Raw genomic sequence first — 26,260 nt, forward strand, 5'->3', positions numbered from 1 at the left:
TCAACAAACAGGAGGCCAAATGAAGCGCCACATCACAACAGCTTTCACGAAACATTATTGTCTTATTCTACAGTCATCTCTAAAGCGGTCTCAAACATCGAGGCGAGGAACCTGCTGTGAAGAAGCGGTATATTCGGATTCGCTTGGGCAAGGTATAATCAAGCAGTGTGACCGGGAAAATGCGAAGTATCAATTGTCGATATTCCACTTCGCAATACGATTTCTTTGTCTACTTTTCTATCCATCTTCCTCATGAGCAACTACGATTATGTAGATCTTCAGACCAAGCGATAGTTGGGCTGACTTCTCTAATCCAAGTAAATGATCCGGGTAATCAATAGCTTTAGAGCCGCGCTTTCTCGAAGTTGACTTCTTTGGTAGCACTCAATTCATTTTGTGCCTTTTCATTTAGTCGTTTCCACATGGCCTTTCGTCGTTCATGCCCATCGAGAAAGGCTCGTACCCATTCTCTCTGAAACTTTGGAAGTTTGCGTCCTTTCCCCGCCTCTCCTTCTCCAGCCAACTCTCTCAGTGTTTCGAAATAATCTTCGAAATCAGGAAATATCAGTGTGAATTTGACACCATCTCCGCGCACTTTGATCCTCTCAGTTTCCCATCTTCGCATCTCCTCAACTGGTGGCAGCGCAGCTCGTCCTGCGAGAAGTCGTGCTGCCAGAACCGCTTGCCATTCAAATACTTTAAATGTCAAACCCGCTGCGACGGCTCCGACGAAAAGCAAGGTTGGGTCATTTTGCCAAACAACATGCTGGTATAGATCTGGCACCCGATTATTGCGGATCGGAACATTGGGGAGGAAAGGCATAGACCAGCTGTAGCCTGTGCTGAATACGATGTAATCGACATTGGCAATCGAGTTACCATCTACCAAATGGATAGTTCTGCCTTCCACTCGGGCAATGGATGGATGGTTCCTTATTTTGGGATGGTTAAAAGCCTCTCCTCCAAAATATCCATTGATGGTGTGTCCAATTGTGATGGCGTGTACTGGGGTTTGTGCCGTATTGACAAGATCGAAGGCGATATCAGCTCCAGAGACGGATGCTCCGACGACGACGACGCGCTGGAGAGAGAAAACTTTAGACTCTCTTCTGACAAAAGTTCTACTCCATGATAGCCTATGACTTACCTTGCCTGTAAATGGCTCTCGGCCGCGAAAGTGTTTACTGTGGATTACACTCCCCGGCCTAGCCTTCTCGAATGCCTCCAATCCTTCGATCGGAGGAATATAGGGTACCCAGAAATGCCCGCTCGCGACAAGGACGGCATCAAACCATTCTACCCACCAGTAATCGCTGCGCTGTCCACTTTTGCGCAATACAACTTTCCACTCGGTACCAATCTTTTCTACCTTCTCCACGGTGGTGTTGTAGGAAACGAAATCACGATAGCCTCTTCTATCAACAAGACTTTGAACATATCTTTGGATAACATCCCACTTTCTAAACGGAGTGTCTGGCCCGTGGTTGGATATTGAGAGCTCACTGCGCTCTTCTGGAATTGGCTCTTGACTAAATTCCATGGGCAGATGGTCAATATTAGTTTCAAGATATGGATAGACTGATGACTCCGAAAAACGAGGCTGGCTTGATATCTGTGTTTGGGCCGGGAGGGCCTTTGGAATAGCCAATGGACTATCTGCCGTACGGCTTGCCAACGCAGTGAAGTTGGAAAGCGTAGGAGGCCGCGATGCATCATCTATCCTAACGTTATGTTAACAATAACATATAATAATCATTCCACCCTGGGGAAACTTCGCCACATGAGGGCCTGTACTTTCTTTAGGGAAACAGCTGTACTTGCTGAGAGGGAGTGAAATATTATCAACGTACCAGCATCCTCCAGCACGCTCTCGGCGTTCAAACACACGAATGATATCGAATGCCTTTTCCTGGGCAAGGGCATCAATAGCAATAGCACCTGCTGGCCCAGCGCCAATGACGGCTACCCGTCGCACTGGAACACTGCCCGTCATTTCGGCTGGAGGTAAGTTGCTGAGTAGAAGAGAGTAGGGTTTCACTTCTAGATCTCGGTTTAGAAAAGAACGAAAAATGACACGTCTTCAACTGCCACACAGCGAAGAAGCTGGGGTAATTGATGATTTAGACTCCATGGTGGATTATGGCATGTAATAAAGTTAATAACATTTTCGGCTATCTCCAACCTGCCGCATATGCCGCACGCGCCGCAATAAGTCTAAAATACTGAAGCAGCTGATTCTAGACCTTAAATCTTCTTGTTTTGCTTGTTGCGCGGATCGATCTGCTGGCATTGCGCAAATGGTGGGCTCCATCACGCAATCTGATAGCCTCTTAGCTGGAGCTAACTACTTGGTAGCGCTCAGCATTAAGATACGACGATCTAGAGATGCCCCCACGAGACAGGCCTCGTACGAACGCCTAGCCAGTAGAATTCTACTAATCAGAAGGATTAGATGAATCTAGGCAAATCAAGGAACGGTTTATGCATCGGCCAGCCCAGTAATGAACTATCAAAGAATTTGCTCCTCTTTGTCATGGAGTGATGGGAAACCTTCATGTAGCACAGACGAGTCTGGCAAGAGAGAACTCAGATATCCAGATTTTGATGGCTTCACCATTTACTACATTTTGACAATTGTAGTAAAGAACTCCCAGATAGCCTTCAGTGCCATGCCAAGAATGTTTTGCCAACCCACCAATATCCTAAAGGTAACCAGTGACATCTCCATCATCACACCTTGGCCATCTAGAGAGAATCGGGCATCTTTTCTAGCACGCCATAATTGGAGATTACGCAAAGAGACGCTACGCCGCTACTGGTGGCGATTGGATATCCAGTGCCATGGCCCTGGGCCATGTTCTTCTTTTTGACTTATGTATGTTCTTAAATAGATCCGAGATCATCATGCATATACCTACTTTTGCAATACGTTTGTCCCCACGGTAGCACTCTGCTTAGCTACTGTATGTTGTATTAACTTCATCCCGTTGTTAATATACTGCGGCAGCCAAAATGAGTGAAAAACGAGAAGGGAAGCAGCAAGGCAACTTTGCAAACAATACGCTACAAGAAGATTCCGATGTGTCGCTGAGAGAAGAAGATCAGCCAGAATGGAACTTGGCTGATGAGCTGAGAGTTCGTACAAAGTACATCGAATATATCCTCCCTTGGGTAGTTTGAAGAACCTTCTAACGTTGTACAAGAGTAGACATGACGGTTTTACCACTTCTTTTTCTCGGCTTGCTAGTTTTCCAACTTGATCGCATGAACATTGCAAGCGCCCTGACAGGAGGGTTTGCCACAGATATTCATGTCACTCAGTCCACGATTAACTTGGGTAATCAGCTTATGTTCATGAGTATCGTCGTGTTTGAGATTCCATGCAATATGGCTCTCCAGCGCGTTGGCCCACGGAAATGGATATCTGCTCAGGTATTTGCATTCGGCTTCATCGCCATAATGCAAGTATTTATCAAGAACCGAGGAGGATTCCTTGCTACTCGCCTTCTTCTCGGATTTGCTGAAGCCGGCTATATTCCCGGAGCATGTTATACCTTATCGACCTGGTACAACAGGCGAGAGCTCGCGAAAAGAGTCGCCATATTCTTCTTCGGCATGTTTGGGGGTAATGCAATCAGCCCTCTACTAGCTTCAGGAATTTTGCTGCTGGATGGCCACCGGGGCCTCCGAGGATGGCAATGGCTCTTTCTACGTAAGACAAACAGAATCTCTGCTGATCTTGACTTCTCTTCCATCCATTCTATGCGGTGCTTGATAACTGATGCTAGTGTTTAGTGGAGGGTCTTTTTACAATCTGTGTTTCTATAGTCCTCTTGGTTTTCCTTCCAGGGTCGCCCTCTCACCCAAAGCCTCTACTGAGCTCGGGATTAGTCAAATTCTCAGAGTCTGAATCAAAGATATTGCTAAAGCGTCTTGAAAAAGATGGCGAAGAGGATCGAAGCGGACAGGGTCTCAAAAAGATCCCTCTCTCGGTTGTGTGGAGCACAGTATCTCACTACCGCCGGTGGCCACATTTTGTCTCGACTTTCGTTGTCTTCTCAACTTGGAGTCCTTTGACTACATATACGCCATCAATCATCATGTGAGTTCTTGTCACTGAAGGGCGTTAAAATTCTCATTAGTGTTCTAACTCGCGGTACATCTGATCAGGTCGTTGGGCTTTGACAGAACAAGGGCAAATGCTTTGGCTGCAGTGGGCGCATTTCTTGCCCTTGCCGTCGTTTTCACGTTTGCGTTTATAAGCGACCGCACCAATCAGCGAGGTGCTTCTGTGATTGCAGCTCAGACAAGCTATTTAATTACCTTGATCGTTGCTCGCTCACTTCAGCCTCATGTAGGCAAGTGGTCGCGATGGGGTTTGTGGACGGCTGTTAATAGCTTCGCCGTTGGCTACCATCCCGTTCACAATTCGTGGGTTCAACTTAACTGCAACGACCCCAGAGAGAGGAGCATTAGCATCGCGTAAGTTATTCAAGTCGTGCCCTTCCAATGAGAGACTTGTTGATGTTGTTATATCGTAGCATGTGGGTCATGTCTGCTATTAGTGGCCTTATGGCTGGAGCACAATACTTTCAAGCAGATGATAAGCCGCTGTGAGTTGAATGATTCTAAAGACGGAATGACCTTTTTGGCGCCGATACTATGAGGGGATAAGCTAACCATAACACGTCCCAGCTATTCAAAGGGCTTGCGTATCATGACTATTATGGTCTCAATAGGAATCGCCAGTGCCATAGTGCAAATCGTTATTTACATACGACACAACCAAAGAGTTGCTGAAGGAAAGAGTCAGCGCGAGGCGGGATCGAGCCCTAGAGTTTATGTACCATGAAGCGGCCCGACGCTGCACAAGACCGAATAGGAAGCATTCAGAAAACGTTTTCGGCGTATTGCCTCTTCCGTCGACTCAACGTTTGGTCTCCAGCGATAAAAGTCACTTCCAGTAATGGGGCGACGTATTGGCTAGTTGTGTTTTTATCGGTTGCCTTTCAGCCAGCTGTGAGCCCCATGTGAATATCCATCATCTTTGTCATAGAAATTCTCACTGAACGGTACTAATGCCATCGAAAAGCGGTAAGATGGGCGGCAGTTCTTGTTCTTTAGATGAACGACTCCATTTATTGTGTTTACACGAATCATGATGCCGGTACTTTATTGGACGACGGATCCACATTGTCTTCTCACGCCATTTTCAGAAAGAATGAGCATTCTGCAAATTTATATGCTGAAAGCCTAAGAAGAGGCGATTCGTTCCTTGATTATGTCCATCATATTCCCTGTATCTGAAGCACATGGTACTTTGTCCTGCTAAAACGGTCCCATATTGTAGATAGAACGCGGCACTTAAATAGAGGATCAACCCCCTCAAACGAAATCCAAACCGTTGTGCATTTTTCTCTACAGAAATTCCAAGCTGCTGTAAAACAACATAGCGCCATGGCTGATATCGAGGCTGACATAGCCAAAAATGGCTCCGAGGAGCGCGTTACCACTCTGTCGACCCAGAAGCCGCAATGGTACCGCAGCACGCTATTCAACGCTTTCATTATTGGAGGAGTTGGCTTTCTAGCTCCAGGCCTTTGGAATGCCATGAATTCTCTAGGTACGTACCTACATGTACCTAAGTATACATCTACACCACTCTTGTTCCCCACACCAACACCCCCCCCCCCCCCCCCCCCCTGGGGTCACATATGAGTGATTCCAGTCTTCTCTAATGCTTCACCTCAACAGGCGCCGGCGGAGCTGAATCACCATACCTCATTAATGCGGCTAATAGTTTAGTGTTTGGATTAATGGGTTTCTTCTGTTTGTTTGGAGGGCCAATCGCGAATACAATCGGACTCTCATACACGCTTTTACTCGGCGCCATCGGCTACCCTATTTACTCGGCTGGACTTTATACTAACAACCGTTTTGGAAATGAATGGTTTGTCCTCGTGGGAGCCGTTGCTTGTGGTATATCTGCCGGTCTCTTTTGGGCGAGCGAGGGAGCCATCGCTCTTGGATACCCAGAGCCTACCAAGCGTGCCAGATATTTGAATATCTGGGTATGGTTTAGAACACTTGGTCCAATTGTTGGCGGCGCAATTGTTCTGGGTCTGAATGTAAAGTCCTCACAAAAAGGAAGTGTCGGCTATGTTACCTACCTTATCTTCATCGTCCTGCAGTGCCTCGCGGCTCCCCTTGCCCTGGCTCTGTCGCCACCGGAGAAGGTCCAGAGAAGTGATGGGTCGCGAGTTATCGTCATGGGAGAAAAGTCGTTGATTGCTGAGTTTAAGGCTCTGTATAACACCTCCAAAAAGCGCAATGTCCTTCTCCTCCTCCCCATATTCTGGGCTGCCTACTTCAACCAGTACTCCGGCAACTTTCAAGCCTATTATTTTAGTTTGAGAGGAAGGGCGCTCATAGGGTTTGTCAGCAACTTCGCGACGCTCTTTTCTTCACAGATTCTCAGTCTGTGGCTTGACTGGACTCGTTTTCCCGTTAAAAAGCGATTGGAATATGGGTATTATTATGTCGTTGCTACACATATTCTCTCGTGGGTCTATGGCTGGGTAGTATCGGAACAATTCACGTCCAATCCCCCCCTGTTAGATTGGAGTACCCCTGGCTATGTCAAAGGCTTCTTTGTTCTCTTCCTGTGGAGCTTTTCACAGCAGGCGGCCCAGAGCTGGCTATACTATCTTGTAGCTACCATGACAGATAACGTGTCGGAGCTAACTCGTTTGACGGGCATTTTGCGTGGCCAGGAGAGCTTTGCCCAGGCTGTGTCGTATGGTCTCAATACAAGGAACTGGTACGGTGGACGGGTACCGCTGGCTGTAAACACTATTCTTCTTGGTAAGTCAAGCTTAATGATGTGTGGACTTGAGAAAAGCACAACAAATATCTAACTTGACACTTTTTATGCAGGATTGGCGGTCGTTCCCACTTATCTTGTCGTTCGTAGTCACAATCCTGACGAAACTGATGCGGATCGAGTGGCCAAGTCGCCACAAGCAAGCGATGAACTATTGGAAACAGAGAAACAATAGGCCAGTATGGCGATGGAGACCTGTATGTTAAAACGAAATAGCTAGGAATCGAGGGGAGAGTGGCATCAAAAAAATGAGAAGAGAGCTTAGACCTTTCACACCTAGCATTAATCCATCCATCCAAGTAGAGGTCGGAAAAAGCGAGACCGTGAAACGGACCAGTGCATATATTCAGCGATATAAGCACCCAATTAGCTCAGTAGGTGGTGCTATTTGCAGGGGATGTCTAGTATTCAGCTAAAACCCTGATGTTACTATAGAACTATAATCGCAGTTGCAAACAAATATATAAATAGAATAACAGCTACTAGAGAAATATATACATAGTAGCAGTTATTAGATAAATTTAGATATAGTAGCAGTTACTATGAAAATATAGATATAATAGTAGATAGTGGAAGAATAGGCGTATAATTTAACGTGTGGGTGTTTACAATCTTCTTAGTCTCGGGTTTTTATCCCCAGCTTGCCATCGTACGCAATTAAAAGTCACGGTCTTCGGTTCGGTTCGTTACTGAAATACCCACTTGAAGTTACAATGTATTGTTGGTATCTCCATCACGCGGCGTAATGAAGAGGATTGAAACCTCTTTAAATCGGCCAACCCCAGTCAAGGTGACGAACCATGCAGAACGCATAGCGCAGCGATATAGAAAGAGATGCATAGCGCCTGTTGATCGTCAAAATGTACTCCAATTTTGGTTCATTGGCAATTCGATATAGCTTTCTTCGATATCTATGGAAGGGTGCTGTGCAAAAAAGTTTGATCTTTGTAGGCAAGTGACAAGTTGAAGTGCAGTGAGTGAAATGAATAGGTTGAAGGACAACCAGCCTTCCAAAAGCGATACAACAATTGCGTATTGTTCGTTAAATTTTGTTTCCAGCCTAATAAAATGTCTGGTCTTACTCATCAAAGACCTGACCGCAGAATACAGGAGCTAGTACGGAGTAATCTAGACAAACTCGATATTCCGTATCAGCACATCCCAGAACGCTTACGCTTGGCAACTTGAAAAGGATGGTAACAGAAAAGCCCACATACACGAGTCAATCATTGAACTGTCAGAAGTCTATGTAATTGAAACAGTAGGTACCATTAACCCTAATCTCCAAAAGGAAGCTGTTTGCGAGGCAACCATCATACAAAGGCAGATCTATGCTATTTCAGCCGACTTACACTAGTTTTCTTTGTCTTGTACCGAATATAACCCCTTCTGCTACTTACCGGAGTTTCGAGATATCATGTGCCACTTTTAGTCTACTAAGAAACGGTGATTCAATATATAAAGGCCGTAACCCCTCGTTATTGATGCGGGCATTATACGTTTCCGCAGCAAGCAGTAGAACCAGCAAAATGAAGAACAAGCACAGCCCTTCGCTTCTCACAGTTCCGCTGATAGTGGCGACAGCAACAACAGCCACGAACCAACTCTTCATTCCTTTCTATGGAACCAGTGCTAACGGGTTCAATGCGCCTCCCCGCGGATGGAACTCTTTTGGCATGCAAGCCCGAGGAGGCTCAACGTTCACTCTCAATCAAGCCAACGTGCAAACCCAATGCGATCTTTTGAATGTCACTGCGGGATATACCTTGTGCAGTCTGGACTCTGGTTGGTCAGGAAATGGAGGTGACCAATTTGGTCGTCTTGTGCCAGACACTTCTGTATTCCCAAACTTGACAGCATTGGCCAATCGCCTGCACTCGCAGGGCAAGCTTCTCGGCATATATGCACTTCCGGGAGCATTATCAGCCGACGCAGGTGTCACTGTTCAAGGAACTAACATCAAGCTGGGGTCTTTGTTTGACACGAGCCAGCCGAGTTACAATCTAAGGCAGACGTTTGATTTCAGCAAGAACGGCGTTCAGCAATGGCATAACTCTGTGGTTAACAACTGGGCTGCAATGTATGACCCCATGACTAGTCTCTACTTTAGATGCCGCTAACATAATGTAATAGGGGAGTAGATTACATCAAGCTTGATTTCATGACTCCTGGGAGCCCCCAGGCCAACGAAGATCTGCCCGTCAATAACTCTCTAGCTGCTGTGGCGTATCACAAGGCAATCCAACAAGCCAGTCGCCCGATGAGATTAGATCTCTCGTGGAAGCTGGATCGGAACTCAGCAGCAGACTTCTTCCTTTGGCGCGGTAACGCAGATGGTTTGCGCCTAGACCAGGACATCAACAATGCTGGCGCCAGCCAATTCTTGGGATTCAATACGGTCCAGCGAGCAATTGAGCAGTACCGAAGCTTTATTAACCAACAAGAAGAAGACCCTGCGCGCCAAGGTACCCCAATAATGATCCGACCTGACATGGATAATGTGTACACGGGTAACGCTCAATCGCTTACCGGCCTCTCAAACGTCCAGAGGTACACGGTTGCGATTCATTGGGTCGGCGCAGGCGCAAACCTGATTACTGGCTCGGATTTAACACAACTTGACACACTTGGGCGGGAGTTGCTTTTCGACCCCGAATTTCTCACAGTTGCTGACTTCACAGCTCAATTTCCGATGCAGCCAAAGAATCCATTTGGAACCTCCAATCCCGGATCTCAAGCATCCGAGCAGCTCCAGGCATGGATTGCTGGGCCAAATGCAGGCAACAAGAACGCTGTCGTCGTTCTAGCAAATTACGGTCCAGACCTCGGACAGGGAGGTTTTAATAAGAATCTCCAGGGAGTTCAACTGGTGAACATCTCACTATCACTCCTGGGAATAGCAGAAGGTCAGCCCAACGGAGCGCCTGGTTGGAGCGTACGCAGGGTTCTTGGAGGCGGTGGCTCTGGTGGTCCTGATCATGGTGACCTTGGGGTAGCAAGATCTGTCCTTGCATCAAATCTGGGCCCTGGTGAAAGTGTTCTCTACTATCTCACTGCCACCAACTAAATCGAATCAACAACCCTCACGCAATCGAGCTGTTCTACGACAAGCATAGCAAAGCAGTCAAAAAATGTTAATAGCGTTGGAAATTATTTCAGTATAAACGTGTAAATAAAGCCATATCGCCAGAGCTAGAAGGCAGCCCATGATGAGATTCAAGCAGGATTAGTTGTGTTACATCAGTTGGAGTGAGTTGAGATTCTCCATCCTACAGAAACATCTGAAATATTTTCAGGTACTCCATAAAAGGTGATGTGCAAGGAATCTAGGTGATATTGAGACGGTATCACCGACAAACACTAGTGAGGCCATCATATAGAGATGTGCGTAGTTACTTGAGAATCGCTTAGAGAAGGTGGAGGTTACGTTGATCGTGATTGCATAAATATTTTATATTGTTCTCGTAGTTACCCATACAGATATGCTGGGCCTACAGCTATGTTATGAGATGTTTTGGATTTACTTTCACTGGTTCAAGTTGCTCAGGCGCAGGTCTCAAAGGCCACAAATCTACCAGAGGTGTTTCAATCCTGCCAATCGCCTGCTTCGCTTTTTCGTGGCCGGCGTCAGCTGCGGCGCGAATAACATCCGCAGCGGCGTATCGTTCAAACTGATACTCCTCATATGGCCATGTCGCGTCGCCAGTTGCGGCAGGTATTATATACTCAATAGCCTTGGCGATTCCTTGTCCTTGTGGCCCCTTGTAATTCCAAAGATCCACGTCAACCTTCTTAGCCACCATGGCGAGTCGAGTCAGCGCCAATAGTGTAAAGTTGGAGTAATGCCAACTCCGAGTTCGCCGAAGTTCTTCGGGTAGGGCTCCGTCAGGCCTGATCGTCTCATCAATGTCCGCTTGAATGTTTGCTGCTTCCTGTTTGACAAGCTCTCTATTGTCAACGAAAAAAGCAATAGCAGACACGAGCATACTGGTAAAACTTCCGTGATTGTTTTTTTCTGCTCGCTCAGCCTTGCCAAAGTCGCTCTCAGTCAACCATTGTAGGAATTCTCGATTCCACTGACGGAACCCGTCCATATCTTCGACTTGCCACCCAGGCGCTGACCCGCCAGAGGGACTACCGCTATTTAGAATGACGGCGATGTCGAGGAGCGTAGTGTACCATTGAGAAAAGTCAATGATGCCAATATGGCGCCCTGTGTTTGCAAACGGGATAAGCTGTGCGTGGTTGAGATTCGGATTCATGCGTGTTTGTGGGTTTATGAACCACGTCCTGATGATATTCGCGGCGTGTCTGGCATAGACCTCATTGCCAGTGTAAAACCATGCAAGGCCAAGAGCCGATGATGAAGCAAAGACCTTTTCAACGTTCACGCGATCGCTGTAATTGAGAACCTCGGGGTTCCTCTCGCCATCTCGCTGCACATATGGATTTCCATCTGGTGTAGGTGATGGCCACCAATAAGGTGCCTGGCTGGTGTAATCGTGCATATCCCCGCTTGGGGGAGCTTTCTTCTTCTCCATCACAGACCATGGACCTTGGGTAAGCCATTCGTCCGCTTTGCCCTTCAATGCTTCGAAAGTCTTTTGCAAAACGGCATCATTGCCGACCTGCAACCGGATTCTAGCCTCTATGAGCTGCTCGCCGTCAAGAACAATAGTCTTGAGGCTGGGGGGTTCTGTAGTTTGAGGGGCCGCCATAGTAAGATCCAATGCTTGTGTTCAGAGCTGTCACATTGATTTGACCTGGAACTTTTGCTTGTTGCTTTGAGTTTTCCCACAAAGATATATTGACTTATTAGTTCCGTACTACCCTAATTTATTCCTTCACTCACCTTCATTTCGTTGTTAATCCACCGGGTATCTCCTCCTTGTGGTGGTAATGGGCTAAATTGGTCGCGGTTCGACTGGATCTAATTGGCTCTCTTCCTGCTGTAAGCGTTCGCAGTGGCTAATCGGCCTTTCGGCACAACGGCCATCGGCGTAAAGCCTCTCCGCCGGCATGTCCGCAATATGCCGTTGACCGATGATCTGACTATTGCTTCGAAACGGTACATATGGAAATTCTGCGGTCCAGTACTATTATGCTTCCTAGTAGAAGCGAGAAGAAAGGTGAAATGCGACATAGCGATCATATAGGCCTAGGACTTGAATGTACCTTTCAGATATGCTACTAGTATGTCCTTCGCCACATCAAATATCGGGAGATGCTCTCCGAGATGAAGCCTCATAGAGCAACAGGCATCTATGACGATAAAATAGTGATATTTTAGGTAGCAATTATGTTCGATTTCCTTTATTATGCCGTCTCATCCTTCATATTATGTTCTTAAACGCACAGTATTGCGCTACCAGTTCATTCCAGATTCGAGACTCTGTTATATCCTGAGTTCCCATTAGCCAGAGAGGCCAACTCCTCTTGTAGAATCGAATGCAAAGAAATCAGCGCCCTGGAGTGAAATGACACGATCCATTTCCAAGAACTGATTTCCCAATAACATATTCGACATAGTTGTTAGTTCGTCCTCCTCAGCCATCATTGACTGGTTATGGGGAAAGCTATTGGCGGCGTTCATGTCGTTCATCAAAGCGATGGAAGGGCCATGTATGTTCCTCATATTTGCATTAGCCGATGACGTTGCCAATGGCGATTGCCCTACTCCCGATTGGGAACTCATGTCATCTTGAGGCTGTGGAACTTCCCGGACTCCATACGCAGCCGAAGGTCTTGTTTGAGCGGGAGATCTGTGTGGCTGGTAATTGGAACGCATATCAGATCCTCTTGTAGGAGACGGGACGCCAGCTCTTTGGTATGCTTCAAACCCTGATGAATAACGTCTGTGTGATTGGCCGTTGTGATTCCTGTAATCAGTGCCGCTAGGCGATATGACTGAACTGGGTTGTACCGTTGCCTCGATGAAGCCATACAGAGTCGCATCGCCCAGAGTCTCTATGAGGTCGGTTGTTGAGAATGTCATATCGTTCAGACAGCGGGAGTGCAGACTTTCGAGCTGCTCTGCGTATCTTCCAGCCAAGTCTAGGGATCGTTGTCGATCTGGACCAGTACCAAATGTGTTCCCATATGTGTAGTATCCGTGCCATTTGTCCGACATATCTTTCAAGCTCTGCAGGAGGCTGAAAAACTCCGTCTCTAAGGTATGGGTTTCACTGGAGTGCCAGTGAATGAGCAAAATCCTAGCAGCGACAAAAGCGCAAAATGCGAATTGGGCATTGACGATACCCCCCATAAACCTCAGATACTTTTGCACAATTGACGATGTTTCAACCGCTGCAAGGTGGCATGTCTCCGCACTGCATGAGCTAGGTAGCTTGACAACGTTCTTCCAGCGCACAGGCGGGTACGCAATATGTTGATGGAGTAGGATCATTGAGGTATTGTGAGATACATGAGCCAATGTTAGGTTTGGATCAAGTTTCAATATTAGAACATCTCGAGAGACGTTCGAGTCCTGCCATTGCTTCGGCAAGAACATCTTCCAACTGATGAAGAGACGAGTCAGTGCGAAATAATAGAGTAGATTGGGGGAGGCCATACTGAACTAGGCGAAGGTCAAGTTCCTTAAACCTTGTGAGCCAGTTCTTGACTTCATCCCGGTTACCAAAGTTGACACTCTGCTGCAAGAAGAATGAGGTGACCTGGCTGAGATTTTCCGTTGCTTCGATACAATACGCAAAGGCCCCAAGTTTTGAGACGTCTACATCCCCATTGGACCCAGGGCTGGGATGGTCAATCGCCGCCTTTGGTGATACATAGATCGTAGGTGCATTGGATATTGAGTTGCCGATTTTCGCCGTCGATTTATCCCATATTCCAAAATAGGGCGTTGAAACGGGCTCTGCTCTCGCCCACATTGCCCCGCCGCAAGGGAGGCGTCGATGAACGTCGTCAGATGTGAGGCTCGTATGCCACCTGAATACATCAGTCTAGAGTTACCACATCCATGGTCACAAGCCCTTACCCAGTAGTAACAGAACAGATTCTAAAATATATTTCATCAGTTGCTTGATTGCCACGTATGCGGGACATCTGATATACCTGTCTAGAAGGAAAATACTCCAGAAAAGTCTTCGGCGTGCTTCGGAGTCTGTCCAGTCAAGTGGCTTTTCCAAGACAGTTAAAGATCTTAATAAAGGCTGCTTCGGTGAGTCTTCGTCTGGCTCTACCGTTAGCTGCAGGTAGTCAACAACCCTCGTTAAAGATGCAATTATAGGCCATGCTTTTTGAACGTGGCCACTTCCCATCTATGGAACTGTTAGTAATCCATCAGAACTAAGGAGGAGCTATTGCCTACATAGTCGAAAGCAATTATCACCAGAGCTTGGGTATTCTCAATGGAAAGAGATTCCATAGCATTTTCCATCACCGTGCTTCGAGAGATGCGAATCTGTCTTGTGACGTCCTGAATACTCATTCCAAAGGCCGTGCAGTCGACATATTTAATTCCTGCGGAAAGCAAAGCATGAAGGAGCACAGTAAGCTTTTGCCTCTGAATAGGGTCCTTAAACTTGGCTCGAAATCTTGTTTCATGGAGGATGGGTATCCAGTGATGCACTGTCTGAAAATGAGCTTCCACTACAGCTTCTAACAAGTGATATTGAGGCAATGGCGTAATCCAAGATTCATCATTTGTATCGCAGTATCGGTCCTGCTCATCGCCAATGCGTTGTCGTTTGCTGCGGTGATGGTCTGATTGAGGGGCGATTTCGACTAGTGAATCTTGACCTGCATGTCGAGATGCATCATACGGTCTCTGTTGCCTTTCCATCGAAGGAGATTTCGTGGGTGAGAATTCGTTTCTCATAGGTCTCTCAAGATCCCCATTCAACAAAGCAGCTAGTCTCGCTTTTGTGTTGCCAGAAGTATCCAGAAGAATCTGCTCCAATGTTTCTGCTCTGGTTAGTAGATTGTAGAAAATGCAGGCAGATCAATGCTATCCTACCGAGTCGCCGACTGAGACTATCGACAGCCCCGGCCTTGATACCAGGTTTTTGCTTCACAACATACTGACATTCGGCACCTAGGGGCACATTGTGTTACCACCTATCCGTAAAGATAATGTTAGGGACGCGAGCGCTGGATTACCTATCTTGATACATTGTGCGCAACTCGGCCTCTCACGAGAGCATCGAGACTTCCTTCTCCTGCATGACAGGCACGCAGGCAACTCATCAGGGTGTGGTGAACCTTCGTCTTCCCCACCCGCCGAACGTGCTGGGCTTCTCATACTGCGTGGAACCTGGTCCATCTTACAGTCTCTCAAAGGCTACAAGCACGAGCAACTATAAGACGACGGAGGTGGTCTCGATGGATCGCATTCCTAATTACGCTTAAGCGCAGATATGTCCATACAAGGCATGAGACGACGCAGATGTCGTTGCGCTGAACGCACGTCGCGTGTTCCTAGCCGCCCCAAGAAACAGGGTGACGCAGGGTCTGCTCACCCCAGTTAACCAGCTTTCTAGGTTGGTCAGCTGTTTGCGGGGGCTCCTCCAATACTAACCAACGATTGTCAGTCTTTACAGCACTATTACCACTAGCACTCACACTTTAGGATAAAGCGGCAAGCCTCAGCTGTTGGGCGGGTCTGACGTTGGAGGAAATTCCACCACTGAGGTTGCTGATAGTTGACTTATTTTACAATGTTTGACACACATACGAGTACTTGCGTGTTAGAGGTAGGGAATTCCATATATTACGCGTAAAACTATGTACGAAATACTACATGTACACTTCGTTAAGAGAGTGGGTCCAAAGTTCAGGTCCTCGTATAATGACATTACATCAACACCAACTCATCCAACATGAACCACAGTCGTAGCCTCGTTAATCTCGCCTCTTTTCTCTTCAACTTCCTCGGTGCCTTCGTGAAGCTTTGCCTCGACAGAGTTGGGGCCGTCGAATAGTTGTGCAACTTCTTCCAGTGAGAGGTTCTTGGTCTCAGGGTAAAAGAAGTATATGATGCAAAAGTTGCTGACGAGAACACAACACCAAACAATATAATATTTCCAGCCTATGTGTTGCAATCCAATGGGATTGGTGTACCCCGAGAAGATGTTTGCTGCTGCATCGCCAAAGCTCGAAATGACAAAAGCTTTCGCACGCAGGTCAAAGGGCGCCACCTCAGCAACGTACGAGTTGAGCATACAGCCAGGCATCTTGTAAAAGACGCCGAAGAGGAAAATGGTAAAAATAGTAGCCCGGCCGAGGGCATGGTTTTCGTAATTGATGCTTGTGTTGACGCCAGTGAATACGGTGAGCAACAAGAATGCGACAAACATTCCACTCATACCAATCAGCCACATCGGGCGGCGGCCTATTTTGTCGATGAAGAGCGAGAACGTATTACCCCAAACCCAACCATTGATGGTGATGCCGCCGTTGAGAAGAAGTTGCTTCTTGCTGTTGGTTATACCGATGGAGTTGAAGACAAGGTGGATGTAGTATGACAGCAAGGCATTTCCACACCATTGAATGATGAAACCAGATGTCACAATGATGAAGAGTCGGTATCGATTAGCGGCGGTTCGGAACCACCCCATCCATGAAGACAATGCTTGCACCTTCTCTGCCTCAATCGCCGCTTCGATTTCTGCCATTTCATACTGCAGTAGTTGCGAAGACTCGTCACCTTCAGCATGGTACTTGGCCAGAATCTCGTATGCCTCTTTGCTGCGATTCTGATAGACAAGCCATCTAGGTGACTCGGGAATGAAGAAAGACATGACCAACTGGAAACAGGATGATAATGCCTGAAGAAGTGAAGGAAGTCGCCATGACCAAGACCCAACGATGAATGAAGTGCCATAGGTGATCCATGCGGCCATGATTTGGCCTAGAGAGCCAGTTGTGTTCTGAATGCCAATGATCTGTGTCCTCTGAAATGGATGAGCCAGCTCGCTCGCCAAGATCGGGCTGCATAATTAGTTAGCTAATTATCCATTACTATTGAGTTTTTCCACCAACTCACCATGCTGTATTCTGGATCGTATTTCCGAAGCCAATCAGACACCTAGCAAACACGAACATGGCGTAATTTTGGGCGCTGGCTTGAAGCGCAACTCCGATGAGCAGAAGAAGAGAGCCAATCGTAATCGGACGTCGAGGTCCAAGCCATTGAATCAAGGGAGCAGCGATGAGGAGAGCGGCAAGTTGTCCATATCTCGTGCCGTTAGAAATCGTACCGAGACGAGTACCTGGAATTTTGATTAGTATTGGACGTTTATCAGAGCATGATCGGAGATGTCACTCGTACCTGTCGGATGATCCAAGGCCTCTTGCCATGACGGGAGTGATTGAAGACCATTCAGCATAGAGCCATCATATCCATTGGTCATATCACAAACAATACAGCCAAGCAAAAGAAAATTGAGGCTGCGGAGACCAGGATAATGCCACCAAAAGCGGTCGCGCTTATCAGTCTCGCGGAGGGTGTGACCCTCAACACCGCGGACCGAAGCTTTGTTAACTTGAAACATTGCACAAGCCGGCGAATGCCAAAGTCTCGCCTGAGCTTATTCAATAGATGAGAACCCTAGATCAATGAAGACAGTAGATGTGGGTTAAAACATTGCTGGATTCACAAAGGAGGTCGTGACCTATTAATGGCTGGCAGACAAACACCCGGCAACGCAACATGGGGACTCAGGCGAGGCTCTCAGACGGGCCGAACCAACTCACTGGCTAGTTTCCCTTATAACGCTGACCGGTAAGCCTTCCTCCCGCTTGCCGCCACTCGGCAAAGAAGCCAAGTGATTTCTGGGGAATGCGGGATGAACTTTGGGAAAGGCGTCTATCTTCCCCATGGGGTAAAAGTTTGATCAAGGAAAAGGGTTGGAGTGGGGCATGTGACTGAAGCCATTGTCTGTTACTGTCTAGAAGAACTAATGATGTCTTGTGAATAGAATAGCCCAGATCCCTCGTGGACTGGTCAGTAGTGCCAGCACTCCGGCGTGCGGAGTAGTTCGAGGCCGATGCTCCGGGGGGGCTTTCCGATGGTAGGGATTCGATGCCGAAGACCCGAAGCTGAGGCCCGATTTACGGGAGAGGGGGCCTCTAGCGTAGCCACAGGTTGTGAGACGGGGAACTCCTCGTGCATCTTGAGAACTGAGAGGTAACGTTCTTCATAGTTTCGGATCATTCAATTGTGAATTAGAGGCGGTAGGTTCGAGATCGGGCGTCTAGGCCGCAAAGCAAAACAAAGGCAACCATTATCAGCCAGGTGTCTAGTAGTCTACTGGGGTGGACGATATGGACGACTTGTAAATATCGTAGATAGACGCATTGTTCACGATCCAAATGGCATTTAGGAACTAACAGTAAAGATAGAGCATGGAAAGTAATCTACTGAATTAATCATAATACATCATCTATGGCCGACGTCTCTAAGCAGTGGCAACATTGTTCTATTGATACCTATGTTTTAATCTACAGGGTAGTGCGCGCCATAAAAGAGCAGGTGGAATTACACAACCAAGGTACTGAGTGTGAACATAATGAATGTACCTCTAGGTGACGATAATTTACATTAGACTGATAAAATATCTCTTCTTTTCTGGGATTAAGGATAGAACGAAGACACGGCTGCTTGTATGGTAGCACAGGTGCGTGTTATTCGAAATGCGTCCAACACATCGATAGACTGATAAAACAGCGCCATATTCCGAGCACTACGCTAGTTTCTAGAGCGAGAATAATGCTTGACAATCTCTATATCGACTCCCTCGTTTTGAAACATTCTTTCAACTTCATCAAGTGCTGGAATTGCGGGTGGATGTGACCAACGTTCCTTGGCCGATGGGCCAGCAAGAATCGCGCAGGCAAAAACTCGAGTCTCGTTTGCCTCAACTGTTCCCTTGAGCTGGGGCACCAGTGTTCGTGGGAACATAAGACTGGTATTACCGTGAGGCTTGGTGACTCTCGCGACTCGCTTTGGCAACGATGAGGCATCCAGTATACCACTGAAGTCGCCAGTCGTAGATATTACAAACGCAGCATCATCGTTTTCTTGGGTCTCGTCCGCGTTGAAATCAGTTCTTGGTGCTGCAAATCCACCTTCGATAGTGGCAAGTCTCCGTGGCGATTGAATGCGATGAATGCGGATGTGCCAGTCTGGGTATGGAATAAGCCAAGTCTCAACTACAACGTCGGACCACGGACGCCATGAGGAGTAAATCTTGCTTCCCGCCATTCTAGCAGTTTCACAATGTTCTCGAACCCTATAGTGTATGCCATCATCGCTCAGCGCAATCATGCTATCAAAGGCACCGACGTCAAATCCTCGACTATCGCTCTCCACGGAGAAGCCGTACCGAGTTGAATAGGCGAACTTAAGATATTTCTCTGGTACAAAGCGCATAGCTTTATTTGAATCCGGTCCAGAGTTGAGCATAATGGTATGACCAGGCGTATGCATGAAAGTAAGACCCGGCACTGGAAACGCAGCTACTGAGGAACGCTGAGGCATGGGAAGCTCTTCCGCCGCCCAGAATGGGTGGTCTGCCGACAAGCTCAATGGACTGAAAGCTTTCATGGCCCAATATGGTGAACCAGTTGATAAATATCGCTCTGCCATAAATGGGTTTGGATACGCATAACCAAGCGTCAAGATACCGTCGCGCCGGGAGACGGGCTGCGCTGCCCACCATCGAAGATTGCGTAGATATATGCCCTTGATGACACCCCAAGGCAATGCCTCGACACCAGCCACTGCCAGGTATCCCCAGTAAGCGGCAACACATTGTCTATAAGACAAACTCCGTCCGTAGGGAATGTTTGAGCCTGAATCTGCAAACCAATGCATGAAGACAGGAGCAAACTCTCGCGCTCTCTCCTTGAACCGGTCGCCACGCGCCTTATCTGACGGCCGATGGACGGCATAAAATAATCCATAGTAGTGCATTGCAAAGGGATTATAGTAGTCGATACGGCGCGTATCGCCTTCGTCTTCTCCATCGCGATACCATCCATCTGATATGTAAAGACTTTCCATGTCGTCCAAGTACTCATTTGTTCCAGCAGTATCAACCTTGACACCGACACTCTCCAGGGCAAGATCGACCATTATTCGGAAGTATTTGTGGTTATTTGATCCATGCTCTCCATTGCGACTCTGTAGCAGCCATTTACTAACATTGCTCTTCACTGTATCATCGAGTGGCTTCCAATACTGGTCGGGAGTGAGCAAGATGGCGTACGCGAGTGCAGCCGCCTCCACATGCCTTTGGTCCATTGATGGCACGGGTCCCCAATACTCTGGATGCTGCGGATCCGTGCCATTCTTGAGTCCCTCCCTGTACTTGTCCCAATGATCAAACTTTCCTCCGCCAGCAACCAAAGGCGCAATCCCAAATAACGGTCTGGCGTAGCCCTCTAAATCGCATGCCGCGCGGTCCCATGTAGATGTGGACGCATCGATTTGAACACGAGCGTTTCCTTCAGAGAAAGCAGGCAGCAGAGGTTCAAATAGTGAAATAACGGCTTTGGCAACATCATCTCTCGTCTTGAAAGGGTTCCCATGAAGGGGATTGAATCTGGAATCTCCATTTCCGAGAGCTGCCATGACGCGTGCTGATTGGTTCAAGTGTTGTCACATGAAATAGCTGCCAAAATAGGCAGGGTTGGAGGTAGTGTAGTTTGGAGGGTGTCTTGTGAAATAATTCATCGGCCACCCAGAGAGAGACGCCTGCCATTTTTACTCATGGCGATATTTAGAGAATGATTTCATCGAGGACCTTGCAGTAAGTCGCTAACATGAAGCCGATGCCCATTTACCCCGGCACTATCCATGCTAGCTGAATGACACCACCATCGGCGCGTCGGGCCAAGTGTCGGAGAACATATCCGGGGCGGAAAGCCGGAGTAATCGAGAGCGAGGATACAACAAACAAGCAACATGGGCAATCAACGTAACGAGCGTGACCTTTGCATTTGATACGCGGTGTTCCAAGTGGGAAATGATGGGTCCAGGTGTCCACCACAAATCATACTCAGATACATACATGTCAGAGAGGGACTGCATTCCGAACTTAAACTTCTTTTAGAGTAGATAGACCTACTCCCGACTTTCCCATAATTTGTTCTCATAATTTGTACTTTGGCGTAATTGAGAATCGACATTATAGGTTGCAAACATGGCTTCATCGACAGACTCTTCACGAGGAAGCCCGCGGGGTGGGCTGTCGCGTCACGATAGCCAAGACAGTCTACCCACATCACCCTCTGTACTGTCGATGGAGGATTCAAAACCTCACATTAGCAAGGAATTATCTCCTAGTCATTTAGCAAACCGACTCTCTGGGCTGTATTCTGAAGCCATCGGTGCAAAATTGTGGAAAGTTGCATCAGAGCGCTTGGAAGACGGTGTAAGCTACTCGCATAATTTCCCTAGTGGTCTCAATATGAGTTGGAAAAAGAAGCTCTAACATTGTGAGTAGAAAGCGCCTGCTGAATACCCTGAATGGGCGCCTGAAGACGGCGAGACACCAGGGAAGTACAACACTAAAGAAGTCAATTTCTGGACATGCGGCTTCTTCCCTGGGAATCTGTATTGCGTCCTAGAGAGATGTGTCAAGTTTCCCATGTATCAGCCATTACCGGGAGTAGACCGCTCTGCTTTCCATGCTGAGTTGCTCAAGCTGTGTCGCGCTTGGTCGGCTCCTCTCCACCAGATGGCCAAGAGAACTAATACCCACGACCTTGGCTTCATCACCCAGCCTGCTTTGCGGCAAGATTGGGAGTTGACGGGAAACTATGAGAGCCTTGCTTCTGTGTTAACGGCCGCTGAGAACTTGGCATCTCGCTATGATGAGAGAATGAAAGCTGTCAGAAGTTGGGACAAATCTATCAGCAAGAGGTACTCGATTACTGACAAGGAGACCAATTTCCTTGTGATTGTGGACAGCATGTGCAGTAAGTCAAGCGCAATAAGATGGGCAAATCATTGTAGGTCTAACTGGAAAAAGACATGGATCTTTTATTCTACGCAGGGCATCAAACGTCGGATCAGCGTCTCATTGACATTGCGACAAACCATGCCCATTTTGTTCGAAAGAATTTGATCCGAAACGATGACTCGACATGGCATGTAGTCAACATCGATCCTCGTGATGGATCTCTGAAAACAAAGCACACTCATCAGGGCTACAGTGACGATTCAACCTGGTCAAGGTAGGGTTCACATATATGACTGCTGGGATTATGCTAACGGATCCTTCAATAGAGGTCAAGCATGGACAATTCTAGGCTTTGCACAAACTTACATCTGGACCAAGGACCAAGTTTTCCTAGAAACCGCCATTCGCCTGTCTGAGCATTTTCTCCAGCGCCTGCGAAGCGCAACGCACAAGTATCCTTGTGTGCCCCTATGGGATTTTGATGCACCGGTTGGTGATGAGCCGTTGCGCGACTCTTCTGCAGGCATGATAGCTGCCAATGGCCTTTTGCTCTTACATCAGATCCTGGGAGATGGATCAAAATACCTAGACGACGCGTTACGCATCGCAAGCGAGACCATAGACATGTGTCAAGCAATTGAACCGGCGCGACTGATCGCCGATGCAGAATCTAACATTAGAGCTGAGGGTGTTACGTTTGATTGCATTCTGAAGCATGCCACAGCGAATAATAACGAATATGCGCTTGTGAGATACAGTGATCACGGTTTGGTATACGCCGACTATTATTTTCTGGAGTTTGGTAACAAGCTATTGAGAATGGGTATGGTATAAACGGAACAAGCCCCGTTTCTATCTCAGAAACAGGAGTAGAGTCATTGTTGGGTCGCTTAGGGGAAGAATATGGATGAAAGTTGATATTTCTGCGATTGGGGATATTAGAGTTGGCTTTGAGGGGGGTAGATGATGCTGTTTAGTCTGCCTTCTTTAGTGGACATAGAGATATCGTTGAAAACTTGCGCCTTTTCAAGATGAAACAAATGTTCCCAACCTTTTGAACCTGTTGCTGCCTATTGTCCACCACTACAGTACCTGTCTGGGTAGACACGTTCATAGACACCCCGTTCATTAATCATCTTCTCTTGTTGCTACTTCTTCTACGATCGCTACTCTCTTCCACGATCGCTTCTTTTCCTAATTGACAACCAAAATTACAATTGAATTGAGAACCTCGCATGTAAAATAGTCATGTCGGATAAGAGTAGCGTATGCTCTCGCAGAGTTTTGCGACTGATATACCATACAACTACTCGCTCCAAAAAAAAAAGACTAAATTTGGAATGTGTGCTGCATATGACACTGGCGCAATTAAAGCACGGAGACAGGAGACGAGGGCGGACGATAATTTCGTCCTGGAACTGCATGACGCTCTGTGTGAGTTGCAAGATAGCGTGTGTAGACAGTGGAAACTTTTTGTTCACAATGGCAAAGCCCTGATGTGAACTAACAGGAAATAGCGTCAGGCGGCTGGTTAGCCCTGTTAGAAAGGCACCGTCATAGTTGTATACTAATTTCTTTGATGAACTTATTTTATTCCGCTGTTAATATTGCACTCGCATGGAATCATGCTTGGCCATCTCAAGTTTTAGATCCAACATGGATAGTAACCAGTGTTACTTAACCTGGTATCTGACGGTTAAAGCAATTCTTCAACAACCTCTGATTTCGATAACTTGCCCTGTTGCCCTGGCCCGAGTGGAAGCTAATACTAGTCGCATTTGCGCCTAGTGTAGTCTGTACCCCGTTGATAACTAGTTATCATGGGGGTTTATGGAGTACTTAAAGACTCATTTGAAGCGGGGGACAACTGCCCATGGCGTCTGTTATGCCAAGAGAAAAAAAGGGGGAAGCAAGTCTTGTTGCAATCTTGCTAATCTTTGTAGTCTCCTGCTCTTTGAGGCATATTATTTGCCCCCAAAAGGACCTAGCAACTTGAACCATTGTTATCTACTCCGTAGTACTTTGCGGTATCGATCAGCCAAGACACGCTGTGTCCCTTCGTATCGGATAATAAAGCGTATCTAAGTTTTAAGTGGCCAGTGCATAAGGCTGGACGAGTAATACGAGTACAGGCACGACATTTCCATCTTTCTCTGAGATTATTAGCAGCCACGTTTCCGATATTGGGAACACAATTTGGCCCACTGGATCATTACCCTACCCTGACCCGGCTAAAGTGTCTTGGATCTCTGAGAAACAGGGCTAACGATGTCAACTGCGCTGGTGTAACCCGGTCAAATATCCTAGCGCGAAGACGCCACAGTCCATTCCCCTCGCTACCGGAGATTTTGTTAATTTAGGTAGTGCTGGTGAAACCGAAGAGGTTCACGCGACCAATTGTGCTCAAGGATTGTGGACACTGCAGTTGTCAGGGCTCGTCCGGCTGGGCTATCACATCAAGGGTCACATAGGCAAGGGACCGAGTATGATGTAGGAAGAAGCTTGCTTCTATCTAGGTCCCTTCGGAGGGAAGACCGACCTATCTGGGTCTTAGGAGGTCATGTGACCTCACAGCAGTGGTATGGAGCAGTAGTGGCAGTAGTGGTAGTACTGTCTCAGGCACAGGATACGGGTTATAGATGCTGAAACAACTATATTGTAATGAAGATGTACGTCAATTAATCATTAATTCCCCAATCAAAGTCTCTCCGGCATTTATGGTACAAGAACAAGTTGAAAAGAGAAACAAGAAAAACCAGCCACTTGTGACGGTACAAGATTTTAGTGCCCTGCTCTATGTTTACCCATGCATGACTCTGATCGACGGACGTAAAAAAGACGGGCTAATGCTGTTCAATCTTCTCCTTCTCGAAATACAAGCGTGCGACGTCTAGTGCCTCTTGGATGGAAAAGGCAATCCTTGTGCATTCGCAGTCGCGTGTCCAAGTGTTGTGGAAGTTGAGGTTCTTGCCCAGCTTGCTGTCCATGAGAACATGGGGGACTCCGATAAGTGTGGACAGAATGTGGCCGTGAAGACGGTCGGTGATGACGAAGCGAGCAGATCCCAGCAGTTCGAATCCAGCAATGGCCTTGGCCCAGGCACGCTGGTTTTTGCCATTCTCTCGCTTGGGTGCCGGTGTGCCGTTGGCTTCATCACGGGCCTTTGGCGGGTCGATGTCCGGCGTGTGGGTGAATTTCCAGTCGACTTTCTGGTAGGTGACCTTGCCGATGCTGCCGCCGAGGTCCATTTCGCCTTCGCCAAACTCGATATCGGACGAGTCACCGTCGGAAATCTCCGCATCTTTTCGAGCGAGGATGAGAATATCGTGTCTGTAAGGTCAAGAGAGCAATGGTCAGAATACGTCAAAGCAAGACTTGGGGTCGCCTGCGGTGCAACGGTGACAAGATACGCACGTCTTTTTCCCATTGACTCGGAAGTCGGATCGGTTCCCCCACATGAATGCAATGTCTGGCACGAGATGGCTGTCGATTCCCTCCTTCTTGCCAAACGTCTTGTCGAGCCAGTCGTAGCTGGGCTGATCGCGTGCGGCAAGCTGCAGATCCTTGTGTTTCCCAAAAGCCTCTTCGGTCGCCTTGATACGCTCCGGGTTCGTCATGTAAACGCTCTGGGGGAACGCTCGGATAGAAACGTTGGTAAAGGTCTCAATCATCTTCATACGCGAAGGCTGGTCCTCCCAGTAGTAGTCGTTGAAGTTGCCGCCACCTGCCATGATGATGGCCGAATGAGGGCGGTGCTCTTCAAGGACTTTGCGAAATTTTCCGATGTCGCAGTCTCGATCAACGAACCTGTATTGTGGAGGGAATGGATTAGGATGACGAATGATTCACGCTTGATTCCGGGCGTCAAGTCTTACCGACATGCCTCCATCATCTCAATACCGAGCATGCTCATGAGAATCTGCTGGGCGGACCAAATGGCGGCATCGCCCTTGTTCTCTGTTTCCAGATAGCCCCAGATGTTTGCATATCGAACACCCTTTAGACTCTGCGTATATGATTGGATGAGTCGTTGTTGGAGATCATTGACAATATCCTCACATCCGACCGAAGGCGGCGTCGTTAGATCATAAGAAATGTTTCTCCTGCTCTCGCCCAAAGACGACGCAGAGCACTCCTTAGCCGGCCATATTGACGTGGAGCTAGGGAGATGTGATCTCAGGTCGGCGCTCTGTGCCAGTATCACCAAGAGCAACGATATCAGAAGGGTGCCCCCAGCGATAATCGTGGCCCGGCCAAACCGATTCGCAAGCAGCATGGCGAGAAGCGTGCACCGTAGCTACTATGCTCTTCAATGCTGACAGTGACACCTGCTCTGGGTTGTACAGGTGTCACGGGTATGAAGGTTGTCATAAGACAAAATTCGCCTGAGATCAAACCACAGTGGGACGTGTTAAAAGCGTCGCAAATAGCGAGCCTAGCGGCAATA

The 26,260-nt window shown here is 47.6% G+C and overlaps 8 protein-coding genes across 8 annotated transcripts; 3 read left to right on the forward strand and 5 right to left on the reverse strand.

Moving 5' to 3' along the window:
• Positions 1-343: 343 nt before the first annotated feature.
• Positions 344-1,993, reverse strand: Triagg1_8715 (uncharacterized protein; the record flags this gene model as incomplete). The annotated part of the gene is made up of 3 exons (XM_062903592.1): positions 344-1,081; positions 1,148-1,721; positions 1,851-1,993. The coding sequence occupies 3 exons, from the start codon at positions 1,991-1,993 to the stop codon at positions 344-346; spliced, it is 1,455 nt and encodes a 484-aa protein (XP_062752351.1).
• A 1,271-nt stretch (positions 1,994-3,264) lies between these two features.
• Triagg1_8716 (uncharacterized protein) lies at positions 3,265-7,058 on the forward strand (the record flags this gene model as incomplete). Its single annotated transcript, XM_062903593.1, has 7 exons — positions 3,265-3,712; positions 3,796-4,102; positions 4,171-4,482; positions 4,542-4,613; positions 5,454-5,623; positions 5,755-6,864; positions 6,937-7,058. 7 exons carry the CDS (start codon positions 3,265-3,267, stop codon positions 7,056-7,058), a joined length of 2,541 nt encoding a protein of 846 aa, XP_062752352.1.
• Positions 7,059-8,412: 1,354 nt separating this feature from the next.
• Positions 8,413-9,950, forward strand: Triagg1_8717 (uncharacterized protein; the record flags this gene model as incomplete). The annotated part of the gene is made up of 2 exons (XM_062903595.1): positions 8,413-8,963; positions 9,017-9,950. 2 exons carry the CDS (start codon positions 8,413-8,415, stop codon positions 9,948-9,950), a joined length of 1,485 nt encoding a protein of 494 aa, XP_062752353.1.
• A 430-nt stretch (positions 9,951-10,380) lies between these two features.
• Triagg1_8718 (CAZyme family PL38) lies at positions 10,381-11,601 on the reverse strand (the record flags this gene model as incomplete). Its single annotated transcript, XM_062903596.1, has 1 exon — positions 10,381-11,601. The coding sequence occupies one exon, from the start codon at positions 11,599-11,601 to the stop codon at positions 10,381-10,383; it is 1,221 nt and encodes a 406-aa protein (XP_062752354.1).
• A 695-nt stretch (positions 11,602-12,296) lies between these two features.
• Triagg1_8719 (transcriptional regulator family: Fungal Specific TF) lies at positions 12,297-17,397 on the reverse strand (the record flags this gene model as incomplete). The annotated part of the gene is made up of 11 exons (XM_062903597.1): positions 12,297-13,401; positions 13,457-13,831; positions 13,881-13,901; positions 13,958-14,163; positions 14,214-14,809; positions 14,862-14,939; positions 15,364-15,417; positions 15,467-15,530; positions 15,730-16,834; positions 16,890-17,115; positions 17,175-17,397. The coding sequence occupies 11 exons, from the start codon at positions 17,395-17,397 to the stop codon at positions 12,297-12,299; spliced, it is 4,053 nt and encodes a 1,350-aa protein (XP_062752355.1).
• Positions 17,398-18,593: 1,196 nt separating this feature from the next.
• Positions 18,594-20,480, reverse strand: Triagg1_8720 (CAZyme family GH154; the record flags this gene model as incomplete). Its single annotated transcript, XM_062903598.1, has 1 exon — positions 18,594-20,480. The coding sequence occupies one exon, from the start codon at positions 20,478-20,480 to the stop codon at positions 18,594-18,596; it is 1,887 nt and encodes a 628-aa protein (XP_062752356.1).
• Positions 20,481-21,150: 670 nt separating this feature from the next.
• Positions 21,151-22,647, forward strand: Triagg1_8721 (CAZyme family GH88; the record flags this gene model as incomplete). Its single annotated transcript, XM_062903599.1, has 4 exons — positions 21,151-21,282; positions 21,355-21,829; positions 21,883-22,087; positions 22,140-22,647. 4 exons carry the CDS (start codon positions 21,151-21,153, stop codon positions 22,645-22,647), a joined length of 1,320 nt encoding a protein of 439 aa, XP_062752357.1.
• Positions 22,648-24,656: 2,009 nt separating this feature from the next.
• Triagg1_8722 (uncharacterized protein) lies at positions 24,657-26,089 on the reverse strand (the record flags this gene model as incomplete). The annotated part of the gene is made up of 3 exons (XM_062903600.1): positions 24,657-25,143; positions 25,228-25,620; positions 25,689-26,089. The coding sequence occupies 3 exons, from the start codon at positions 26,087-26,089 to the stop codon at positions 24,657-24,659; spliced, it is 1,281 nt and encodes a 426-aa protein (XP_062752358.1).
• Between the last annotated feature and the right edge of the window lie 171 nt (positions 26,090-26,260).

The sequence above is a fragment of the Trichoderma aggressivum genome (genome assembly GCF_033847375.1).
Source record: "Trichoderma aggressivum f. europaeum strain CBS 100526 chromosome Unknown scaffold_044, whole genome shotgun sequence".
In the NCBI taxonomy this organism is placed as follows: domain Eukaryota; kingdom Fungi; phylum Ascomycota; class Sordariomycetes; order Hypocreales; family Hypocreaceae; genus Trichoderma; species Trichoderma aggressivum.